At 30.8% G+C, this 13018-nt stretch overlaps 2 protein-coding genes across 2 annotated transcripts in view; one reads left to right on the top strand and one right to left on the bottom strand.

Moving 5' to 3' along the window:
- The first annotated feature begins 1625 nt into the window (after window positions 1-1625).
- On the top strand, window positions 1626-2420 carry LOC134684726 (uncharacterized). Its single transcript, XM_063544034.1, has one exon. It carries the CDS (start codon window positions 1626-1628, stop codon window positions 2418-2420), a length of 795 nt encoding a protein of 264 aa, XP_063400104.1.
- A 5822-nt stretch (window positions 2421-8242) lies between these two features.
- Window positions 8243-13018, bottom strand: part of LOC134683072 (mitochondrial potassium channel ATP-binding subunit-like) — a 43648-nt gene continuing 38872 nt past the window's right edge. Inside the window, exons 13-17 of the mRNA XM_063542127.1 lie at window positions 12741-12812; window positions 11739-11917; window positions 10393-10451; window positions 9238-9326; window positions 8243-8474 (exon numbers count right to left, since the gene is read on the bottom strand). Coding sequence (XP_063398197.1) covers window positions 8367-8474; window positions 9238-9326; window positions 10393-10451; window positions 11739-11917; window positions 12741-12812 — 507 coding nt within the window. The 3' untranslated portion in view covers window positions 8243-8366. The remainder of the gene's footprint in view (window positions 8475-9237; window positions 9327-10392; window positions 10452-11738; window positions 11918-12740; window positions 12813-13018) is intronic.

Below are 13018 nucleotides of genomic sequence, written 5' to 3'. Positions count from 1 at the left end.
TCGTCAATACTTGTATCATGTTTTGGATTTAACGACATATATTTTGGCCTTGAACATTACTGGAAAGACATTAATTGCTGAAATGTGCAGCTAGTGCAGTGAAATTGTTGCTTTTATTGAAACTGACATAACTATATTAGATAGTTTATGTATACTAGTAATGAAAAGTGACACCAAACAACCTTATAAAGGAAAGCCAGACAGAATTACAAACATATGAACGAACTAACGAACGAACGAATGCATGAATGAATGAATGAATGGACTGATAATTCACAGAACAAAAAACATAGTGTCTCTTTACTATCGTAAATAGGTATCAGACCTGATTAAGGAGATGCATGCGCAGTATGATTGGTATGATAATGATATATATATATATAACAAGATGTAACAAAAAACAAGGTACTGCAGGACTAGAAAAATGTGCAAAAGATATACCAATTACTATATATGGTATGGAAGTGGACTCCCAACAGCAAAACACATTAATAATTGAACTATGATAAGAGGTGCGTCGAATAGAAATCGACCTTATGCACATAAAAGTATACATGATCATGTATAATACCTTGATATATTGTACATTCAAATACTATATTTGAAAATGCCTGTACCTATTCAGGAATGTGACAGTTGTTGTCCATTCGTTTGATGGTTTCATCATTTGATTTTGCCATTTGATTAGGGACTTTCCGTTTTGAATTTACCTCGGAGTTCAGTATTTTTGTGATTTTAATTTATACTACACTTAAGAAATATTGAACTGTTTTGAAGATTATTATAACAACTCAGTTATCAAACAGTTGCATACTTTCCAAGAAGATTGTTTCAAACCGAAATAATTTAACAGATGTATTCATATTAATTTGCATTAGGTAGCATTCTATCCAACGAAGCTATCAAGATACCAGTGATGCAACTCCTGTCAGACACACTTAAATACCGTACGATGATCCTTAAATATGGCGTTTAGACTCAATTTGTATGGTTCCACGACATACTCATTCATGACTTCTACAATGAAAAATTATTCATTATAAGATCCTTTTTTCTAACCCATCCTTATGTTTATGATGGATAATCTCATCAAAAATACCAGGACTAAATTTTGTCTATACGCCAGACGTGCGTTTCGTCTACAAAAGATTCATCAGTGACGCTCGAATCCAAAAAAATTAAAGAGACCAAATAAAGTACGAAGTTGAAGAGCATTGAGGACCAAATTCCTATTTTTTTTTGCCAACTACAGCTAAGGTAATCTATGCCTGAGGTAGAAAAGCCTAAGTATTTCAAAAATTCTAAATTTTGTAAACAGTTAATTTATAAATATAACCATATCAGTGATCATTCATGTCAGCACAAAAGTGTGATGGTTGTCTCATTAATGATCATTCTACATCTCCCTCCTTTCATCTTTATAGGTCTTTAAGTAATTCATGTATACCCTCTCGATAAGGCACTATAATGTATGAATAAAGTACAAAGATAACTTGCATCAAGTTTTGAATAAACCGAATATCATTTTGAAACAGCCCATGATTTGTTCATATTTAAGTCATTGCTGAACCATGAGAACTGTGCCAAGCAAGATTGATAACTTATGTTTTATATATGTCTAGGTCATGGCATCCAGTAAACCTTTACCATGCGGACGTTGTCAAAATGCAGCAGTAAACATAAATGCTGGTTTCTGGTGTTACGACTGTGATGACGGTTTATGCTCAACATGTATAAAACACCACAAACAATTCAAAGGAACATGTGATCATAAGACAATTGATATAAAGAGTTATAAACCCTCTATCAGTGATATCAAAACAAAATGTGACAAACATGGTCAACAATTCAGCTTGTACTGTCCTAGTCATTTAATCCCTTTCTGTGATGTATGCATTTCCATGACTCATGCAAAATGCACTGGAATAAAGAGTCTAGCTAGTGTAGTACATAATACCAAAATTCAAAACTCTAAAGAAACTGTAGAGAGAGAGATAAATTCTATCTTATCTTTTTTGGACCAATTCGTAAACAACAAATCAAAGAACATAAGAGCAGCAGAACGTGAGTATATAAGCATAAAGGAATCAATAGGAGATATTCGAAAGGAAATAAATGAACATTTAGACCACCTGGAGAAGAAGTTATGCCAAGATGCAGATACCATTTGGAATCAGGAAAAATCAAAAGCAACAGGTTTCATCTTTGAAATTAAAGAGCAAAAGAAAAACTTGGAGAGAATGAAAGAACAGTTACAAACAGTCACAACACATACTTCCAAACTCCAATCATTTCTAGGTGTACATTATGTTGAACAACAAGTACACCAATGTCAAAGATTTGTTGATGATCTAGAAAATGATGAGAGGACCAAAGAATTTGACATCAAAATGAAGCAAAATAATGATATCAATATGTAACTAGGCAAACTAGTTTCAATAGAATCTTTAGAAGTAACGGTTGTTAAGACAGACACAGAATTAGACAGAGAAACAAGTGTGAGGAGAAAAGCACAAGTATCACAAGAACAAACCAACATAAACAACATGACATTGAACATTGAGAAAAAGATGAACGTTCGCGTTATTATGGGTATTTATGACATGATGTGTCTAATGGATGGAAGAATTATAGTAATTGATCCAAATGTTGCAGTTAAACTACTTACTCCTGATGGAAAACTCGAGAAACAGTTTAAATCTCAATATAAAGCCGTCAAAGTTACACAGATCAATCAAAACACTTTTGCCACAATTCCTTTTTATGATATTTTTGGAGGTTCGAGATGCATAGAAATCTTCAATATGGAAACGGGAAATACCAAATCTATAAACTTACACAAAGAGTGCGCTGATTTATCATTCTTTAATAACTCTCTTGCCGTAGGTTTGATCAAGAATGAAATCTGCATTATAGACTTGGAAGGCAATATATTGAAGTCAATACAAGTCGAGAGTAAATCAAACCTGTATAACCTTGTTTACTGTAATGACAGAATAATCTATAGTGACCGTGATGGTAATGCAGTATACTGTTATGATGGATCATCAGGTAAACAGATCTGGCAATACAAACAGGATATATCTACACCACATGGACTTTGTACAGATAATTATGGAAACATTATTGTAACAGAGTCTTATTCTCATAGAATTATAGTAATATCAAAAGATGGACAGGACAGTAAAATACTGACAAGTAGTAAGGATGGATTGATGTGTCCTGAGTGTATTTGTTTTAATCATAAGGAGTCTTCAGGATTTGTTTGCGATTACACTGGCGATTATGTTACAAAATTCAATTTATCTTACGGATAACATACACACTTGAATTGTATGGCATGAATTGCTTAACTTATTATGTAGGAAATATAAATATAGCTAGTGGTAATATTTTGTGTGAAGACAGTGAAAGGAAATGTAGGCAAACGTAAAAATGTATTTATGCGTTGTACTGTTGGGTTACCGTCTAATGAATGTCCACCTCACTGTTCCTTATATTTCTATTTTGAAAGTTATATGATGTGAAGAGAAATGTACAGTTGTACACTTTGAATGTCACTTTGGTATCTACAACCTCTCAATTTGGGCAGTTACTGTTTTGTTTTCAGGGGTTATGTTCTTATGTTTTTTATGTGTTGTTTAAACACTGTCCAATGTTTGGTGTGGTTCGATTTCTCACAGACATGTTTAACCCCTCTGAAACTGAGTCCAAGAGCCTGGTTGTTGTTTATCACATTTGCATTGTTCAGAGTGTGATCAAATTAAACCGTGGATTCATTTATTTTTGTGGATACCAATTTTGATCGATGGAGAAAACTTGCATTTTCATGGATATTCTATATTGTGGTTTTTCCAAAGTGTGCATACAATCATACAAAGAGTCTTTTATTTATCTTCTACATCAATGACATCGCATGAAAATTGGATTCAAAATAATGATATTCAATCAACATTATTTTATCTAATGAAGTAATTTAAACCTTTTTAATAAAAAACTAAAAAAAACTGCTAACAAACCCAGGTCATCGATTTCCTTTTCTCAACTGTTTTAATCCAACAAAGTTTATGATGAGAATTTTATATTACATACAACAACTAAAATCATGAATGCTAAAATTGGTAAAGGTATCAGATCTCAGAAACTAGTTTTAGCGTAGTGTTCTTGCGTGTGTATGTATTTCTTTCACGTAGTGTTTTAGTGATATGTTTTAACAGTCGTAAAATGGGAGGTTTGTTGTGAAATTATCGCAGGTTCAACCCATCATTTTTTTCTTAAAATGGCTTGTACCAAGTCAGGAATATTGCAGTTGTTATCAAATGGTTCGTTTTTATATGTTGGCGTTTGTTTTTGATGCACTTTGGTGTTCCTGTTGTTGTTTTTTCTTTCTTTTAAAGTTGATGTGTTTCCCTCGGTTTTGGTTTGTAACCCGGATTTGTTTTCTCTAAAACGATTTATGACTTTTGAACACTGGTATACTATTGAGTATTGTTGCATTTATTTACCCATACAGATGTTTCTGTTTCAAGTTGGAAAGGAACATTGTCTTTTTTTTTAAACTGTTGAATGTCCACTACCTCATACCATAAGGTATAAATTATCTAATTATAGGATGTCAACCAAATTTGGTAGTAACTTTATAAATGATGTAATGTAAGTGAAAGGTTTATACACGATATACTTTTATAAGATTGGTCACATACTTTTCTGCAGAAATAGTATTATTACAAACAGGAGGTAATGACATTGGTAGTGGTGACTTCAAATATAATGTTTTCATTAAAACTCTTAAAAGCTTCATGGGTGATTTGCAGTCCAAAACTGTAAAGTAAATTGTTGTTTAAACTGTTCAATATAAACTGTAAATTTGGCAAACGAAAATTACAAATAATCTTTCCGTTTTGGACCTTAGAGGTTGACATCTAAACTTATATTGGCAGAAGATGGTGTCAATTTTTAAAAAGGAAAAAGAGCCTATTCATACTCATTTTAAAGAGATGGTAGACTACCCTTTAGACATATTTGAGTTGAAGTTAGATGTTTTAGGTAAGTTTATATAACCACTTTTTTAATTTTTAATAAACATGTGAGACTTTTTTGTAACTTTGTAGATTTTTTTCAACATAACTTATTTGTGCAGTGGTTGGTGGTGGTTGAGATTACGTTTAGTGAATTAAAAAAGTGTATATTTGAACATTTTCAAGGAAACAAATCATCTCTTCAAATAGAAGTATATTTTGCTTAACTAAAAACTGTCTACTTTTTAACCAGTGCTGCATTTAAATTGAAGCAAAACTTTGTATGTTAACATATCAAGACGTTGATTCAGCTTGTCACCTGTTTGATGTAAAGCTAATTATAGATCTGCTAGAGTTAACTATTCTTTGTTGACATTTTCATACGAGTCTTAGATACATGACTTGATCTTTAACAGTACAAATTTAACATCTTAGAATTGTCAGAATGGCAGAGTGAGTCATGAGAGAAACTTACAGTTGTTAAAAACAACAATTTGTGATCAGAGAATTAAATTTAGAAATTGCAAAATTAAAGACCGCTGGTGAATTTTCAGTGAATTTTTACTTAAATCTATAATACATTTGTGTTATTGTCTTTATTAATATTGTGTTGTCTAATAAATATATAAAAGCCTGGAGTTATTAATGTGATTAAAGTTATCTTATGTTGTATCAGAGACATATATACACATGTGTATATATGTCTCTGGTTGTATCTTACCTCCTATACATTTCTAGGAATCTGATTGGTTAAAAGTGTCTGCGTGGGGACCGTGTATATTCAATTTTAGGTCAGTAGGTGGTGAGGCTTAATTCAATACACGAGGAGTAGTGGATTTACGACTTTGGCACTGTTTGATAATTTAAAAAAAAAGTAAAAACACAAAAATACTGAACTCCAAGGAAAATTCAAGAAGGAAAATCCAAAATCGAAAGGCAAAATCAAAAGTCCAAACACATCAAATGAATGGATAACAACTGTCATATTCCTGACTTGGTACAGGCATTTTCTAATGTAGAAAATGGTGGATTGAACCTGGTTTTATAGCTAGCTAAACCTCTCACTTGTATGTACAGGCATTTTCTAATGTAGAAAAGTACTTTAAAAGTATTGAAAGTTCTGTTTAATATTGTAACATCAAGGTTGTTGATAATAAATTTGTATTGTTTACATTTTTTTTTGGTACAAACCAATTGAAGAAGGTTCTTAAAATTGAATACTTGAACACTTTAATATAGAAACAAGAAGATGTGTTATGATAGCAAATGAGACAACTCAAATCAAAATTCAACAAATACAGATAGTCGGTAAGATAAATGTGTTACACAGTGTGCTATTGACCTAATATGATATATACGAGGTCAGTAAATTCCATATGGGGTGAGAGCAAACTTCTTTGTATCCATGAAAAAGCCTTAAAGTTTTTCTTGGTTTGAGATATGTTTTTTTATAAAAGTTATCCTTGATTGTTTCCTTTGTAAAGGAAATTATCCAGGACCTCTCTTGATCAATGAAAAAGTCTACTTTCTTTTTTTTTTCTTGCACTTTTTGAATTATGCGATTTAAACTTGAGTGGCAGAAACATATTTCACTATAAATAGGTTGGACAAGCTGTATTTTGTCTGTCTGCATGTAGCACTCTTAATCACCATTGGAACTACGCCCATAGACTGGTTTACATTTGAAAACTTTTCCTCTGAAAACTAACTTTAATGATAGAATGCAAAAGTGGTTCCATATTTGAAGAAGAAGTAATCAAACAGAAATAGGAAATCTAAAATATAACATTGATACTTGGAATTTGATGAGATATATAACACATTGAAACTTGAAACAGAACATGTGATGTTGTGAAAAACTATTATCAGCAGACTTTTGTTAATGGTACAGCATGGTCTGGTATTGGTGCCTGATTACAATACCATGGTCTTGTATTGATTCCTGATAACAATTAAACAATACATTATAATCGCATATTGGTATTGAAAAGAGGTGAAAGATACCAAATAGACATTCAAACTCATAGATCCAAAATAAGCTGACAATATCATGGCAAAAAAAAGATCAAAATAAAACAAAAGCATATACAACAGAGTTAACAAATGATAGCAACATGTATCTGATCAAATACTGTGAATGAACTTTGGTGCTCTTGAAGAGAAAGCAGGTCATGCTTGACATGTGGCACCCATTGAGTAACTTGTGTTGCTCATGTTAGTTCAAATCAGGTGATAAGTCTAATTAAGTAGGTCACATTCAGGGGAAAAGAACAATTTCAAGATTTATAAAGTGTGTCAGCAAATTAAAAGAAAGAACAAACCTTAAAATTAGATTATTGGAAAAGATGTTGAGTGCTGTCTACAAGATACATGTGTAAAAAATATCATACCGAAGGTACAGTGAGGTGGTATCAAAAGTAATGTTTTTGGCCCATTTTTTCCAAACAGTTACGACCATAACCCCCAAAACCATTTCCAGCCTTTTTTGTATGTATCCTAGTGGTACAATTTTATAGATGTTCAAAGACTTCTTCTCAGGTTATGTCCAGGAACCAAATGTCTTTAGAAAATGCTGACAACATGATAACACTATACAAAAGGCAAACATTTTAGGTCATATAAAATCTGTATTGTATTTTACTGCTGCTACTTTATGGAACAGCCTTCCAAACCATTTCAGGACTGAAAACAGTTTTTCACATTTTAAAAGTCTTGTTCAGTCTTCAAATGGTTTGGAATGTCTCTGTTCTGTTTGCAGATAATTCTTGAGCTGTTTATTAATTATGCTGCTTTTGATTGCTCTGGTCAAGCATGTTTTTACTTCATTCTAAACTTGTTGCTTATTTTTTTATTTGCATGCTATGTATGTGAGATTTCAACGTTGTATTCCAGGTTGTTTTATATGTCAAAATGCACTGTTTTTATGTTATTTACTTGCTTTTATATTTAGTCAAAAGCTCCTTACAGCTTGTGTTGCTTATTTGTACTTATGCCGAATCAAAATAAAGTTTTCTTATCTTGTCTTATCTCTATTTATCATCTGGAAACCAAAAATGTGACAGATGGGCAGACATTAGAGTTCCTATATACTGTTGTTTAGCAATTATATAAAAATAAAAGGAATCACAGACATGATTTCTGTTTATTATAATATAAAACATTCAGAAAAATTGAAATATAAAGTAAATCACATTCAGGATAATGCTTTTTTATATTCCCCATGTTCAGTTTCACAACATTTTGATAAAAATATTCCTGCAATAACAGCAGGAAAATTGAACCTTTTTTTGTGTTATTAAAATAGCACATGGTAATTTTTGACAAATAAATAAAATTATATCACAGTGTTTAAAAGAAATGTCCTCTCATTTCTTCAATTTCTTCCTCGATCTCTTGTTGTCGTATCAACTCCCAGTAAAGTCCTTTCTTTCTCCTTAATTCATCATGTGTTCCTTGCTGTAACATAAAGTTAAAATATCTTTTTCAGGTATTAATATTCTAGAAGTGATATTTTCCAATAATTAGCTCAGGAACCATAGCTTTGACTGTTTTTATATGTTTGACAATTTATGGACCATACCAGTAGTTGTTTATTTCTGTGACATTTTGTTTCTTGTGAAGATTTGTCTCATTAGTAATCATACCACATTTTAATTCCATAGCGAATTGTCAAAAAAATTAAAAGGACTATAAGACCTTCATTTACATAGCTAACCTACACTGTCCAACAGTACAGTTTAAGTAAAACAGATAACTATACTCTCAATACCAGAAAAGTTCACTTTACCAGACTGTCATATTGTCTTACTATAAAAGCCTAAATGCACTAGGGCACTGCCTTAAAAAATCATAGCCTGTTGACCAAAATTTCACTTAGTTTGTAGTAATTGTGATTTTTACTTTGAAAATATATATAGTGCTTAAATTAATATTGATATTCATTCCCTTCTATTCTAAAGACCTGTTGGTGACCTTCTGCTGTTGTTTTTTATTTTGTCGGGTTGTTGTCTCTTTGACACATTCCCAATTTCCATTCTCAATTTTATTACCATAATAACATTCAAATTTGGTTCCAATCACAAGCAAGTTTAAGTAACAAAGATCTCTTACAAAAACTTTGCATGAGTATTTTCTGTTTAATTAAATAAATTATAGGTTCATGATCTTTAATTTGCAATACATTTGTAATTGTATCAAATCTTAAATCAATAAAACCAACCTCAACAATTTTTCCATTGGAGACCACAGCTATAGCATCAGCATCTCTTATGGTACTCAGTCTGTGTGCCACTATCAGGACAGTTCTTCCTATAATTTATAATGCATTGTGGGTAAAAATGTTCAAGAAATACAAAATTAAACATGAACTGCGAAAAAAGGATACTGCCTTCCTCAGCAATGCTTTTTTAAAAGTATAACCTGATTATCTCCCCTTCAACGTGCAAGAGCAGGATTATATTCCCCCAGTGAAGTTCTACAATTGCGCCAATATTCATTTCATAACTGCAGCAAGTGTGTTAACATATTTCTCCACTTGACACCATTAAATTTCAATATATCAAATTTAACTGTTGAGAGTGGGGGAATATCGTAATACATGAGTTAACATGTAGTGGTAGAATCTGTTTCTCTGATGATTTTTATCTTTTCTTTTTGAAGATTTGCAGAAAGTTGTATTCTTTATATGTGACTTCTTCAGGAATTATTGTCTTTTCTTACGACGTCAAAATAGAAATATTCAGACAAAAATAATAAAATTTGACATGGTAATTAAATTTCAACCAATCATTTGCCAAGAACAAATTCTTCGCTAGTGAGGAGAAAGGTTTTCAATCTGATCAATAAATGTGAAAATTAGAGAATGGTTCATCAGTATCTATTTGGCCATTTAAGAGGAATTAGGTTGACAACCAGCCAGGGTGATTCCTATCTTTTATATTCACGAATCTTATAATAAATATAAGTTGATTATGACTATTTAACTTCTTCTGACTTCAGTACAATTTATTTCAAAATATATTATCTGTGTCAAGCTTTTTACTTGACAAGTTTTCTGTATGCAGTTACCTCATATTACATAAAACAATACAAGGTAGACAACTCTTGCCAGATTAAAAATAAATACAGTTTTTGCAATTATTTACAGAAAATTAAGTTGCATGTATCAATTTTTCTTTTTTCTTTTTCAGTACAATTTATTTCAAAATACATAATCTGTGTTGTGCAAACTTTTACTTGAAATGATTTAGTGTGTCCAATTATAATTATAAGGTTAATAATTTGCTTAATAATAGAGCTTTTCTTTCTTTTTTCAATGTATAAAGTCATACTGTATATAGATAATTCTATGATTACTTAATATATGTATAATTACCTTTAATAACATTATTTAAAGCTTCCTGTACAATTCTTTCTGATTCAGCATCAAGTGCGCTGAAAGATTACAGAAAACAATATTTGTGAACAGATTTCATATTTTGAGATAAAATATTTGGTAAAAATATAAAATTTTATATATTACAAAAAGAACAAATATGCTGATTTTCTTGCATTTGTTTTCCTCTTATAAACTTTGAATTGGTTGCAAATGCAATTTGTATGCACTTTTGAATGCGATATTCTCTCAACAGTATAATATTCTGTGAAGTCAAAAATATTCCTAATAATTACTCAGATGCATAGACAAATCCAACAATTATATATTAAGTGTAATAACCTGTATAGCAATATAATATTTCCCATAGGAAGTAACAAATGTTAGCGTGCAATAAATTCCAATATTGCACTAGTGCAATAAATCTTCAAAATCCATGACGTCACGAACAACAAAATCTTAGTTTAAACCAATTTTTACTTTCAAATATCATATTGCTATACAATAAAAGGGTTATTGCATGAATATTGGGGAATATTGTCCCTTGTAAAACATATATTGCACTGGCAAGCTCGTGCAATATAACATTCTACTCAGGACAATATCCATGCAATAATATATTACGAAAACTATCTCTTGATTGTTTATTCATCTTAACCTTATATTCCATGCAAAAAAAAGATGCGTCATTTCTAAGTACTAGTTTCCACTGAATAAAAATAAATGACCACACAGGTATTTTATTGCAGTAGACAGCAGTCAAATGGCTAAGCATGTACATACAAGGCAATTTTCATTTAGAATTGCTAAATGCAGTGTTTTCTCAATTTTTTACTGTTGTTACTCAATTTGAACTTAAAGTCATATAAAACTTTAAATTAAAAATTTATTACTAAATGGCAAGTTTTTCTTATAAAACTTATGTACACATACTTTTTTCTGAAAAAAAATCTTTAATTTGTCCATATCTAAAAGAAATTTCATTTTTTTCAATTGTTGGTTTCCAGACAATAATTCGCTGACAATTTTTTTCCTATGCAGTTACCGCATATTATATTTTATGGGTTTTAAAAAAAACAATACATGGTAGGCAACTTTTGCCAGTTTAAAAATAAATAAAATTTTTGCGATTTACAGTAAATTAAGCGTCAACTTTTTGGATAAAACCAAAAAACCAATTCAGTTTATAATGAAAAGTTGTATTTTTTTGTGGTAATAAGCATTTTGTATAAGTTTTATAACTTTTGGTTGTGGCAATCTAATGTTACTGAACAGGAATTAATTTTGAGATGTACATAAAGTCAAGGTTAAGCATTACAAAATGTATTAACAGCCTTTAATCATACCTTGTAGCTTCATCTAGTACTAATATTGATGGATTTTTAATTAGAGCTCTGGCAATGGCTATTCTCTGTTTCTGACCTCCTGAGACAGTGACACCTCGTTCTCCCAGGACAGTTTTATATCCCTCAGGAAACCCTGTGATGAAACTGTGAGCATTGGCAAGATCGGCCGCCTCAAAAACCTGTCAATATATAAAGATATATTAGAGAACACATTCATGATACACTATCTTGCTTGCTTTTTTAAAACTAATATTTCAAACAATATAGGTTAAGCTACTTAATTCAGCAATTTGTTGTCGTTATCCTACCCTATTTGAGCATAATATTAGTACTGTTAATTTAGTAATAAAAGCATGCATTTATTGTTAGGGATTTTTAACGAAGGACAGAAAAGCAAGATAGGAAAATTTGCTTTCAAATATATGTATTGGTAATAATAATTCAAATTCTTATTATTGTGTTACTCACACAGTTGCAATATTTGCACTATAATAAAAACCTCCCAAGAATTTCTGCATTAACAGTACGTAACAGCTGTGATATACCTAGAAACATTAAATTTCATGGTTTTGTCACTTTATAAGATTTCGTGGGGATTTAATTTCATGGTTTACATTAAATGGTAGTGATATCATATAAAGGTTAAATTTTAGTGGGAGTTTTAAATTTGTGGATATATTCTTTCAACCAAAATAAACGAAATTAAATCCTTCAGGAAAATTTCTGCATTTACAGTATAAAATATTATGTTTCTAACCTCTACCTCATTTGTTTTGTGATGGAAAATTGACTCATTGACAACACTACTACATCTTCTTACTTTTAATGAAAACCAAAAATTTAAAGGGAAAAAAATGTTTTAATGCCTTGCAATTATTTGTTTCTAGTAGAACATTTAAATGGGGGGAAAAACAGAATACAAAAATATGTTAATGCCTTGCAATATTTTGTTACTATATGTAGTAGTACTCAGTACTTCAACAATCATTATTATAACAATACCTCTAAGTCTGTAGCATCTGGTCTCCCATATCTAATATTCTCCATTACACTGGTGGCAAATAATACTGGTTCCTGTAAAAAGTGTGTATAATTAAACTTCTTATGATTACACTATTTCTATTCAATAACCTGCTCTATCACTCCCTCATATATGTGTTATGTAATTTATTATACTGAATGCTCTGTTGATCCTGTCTGTTAAATTTCTAATTCAAAGAAATAAACTATTCTGTCTTGCTCATAACAGTAATCCCTATTTTGTAAAGTGCACACATGGT

This window comes from Mytilus trossulus, chromosome 9 (assembly GCF_036588685.1).
Source record: "Mytilus trossulus isolate FHL-02 chromosome 9, PNRI_Mtr1.1.1.hap1, whole genome shotgun sequence".
NCBI classification, from domain to species: Eukaryota; Metazoa; Mollusca; class Bivalvia; order Mytilida; family Mytilidae; genus Mytilus; species Mytilus trossulus.
The sequence above is the reverse complement of the archived record's forward strand: the minus strand, read 5'-3'. Positions and strand labels throughout refer to the sequence as shown.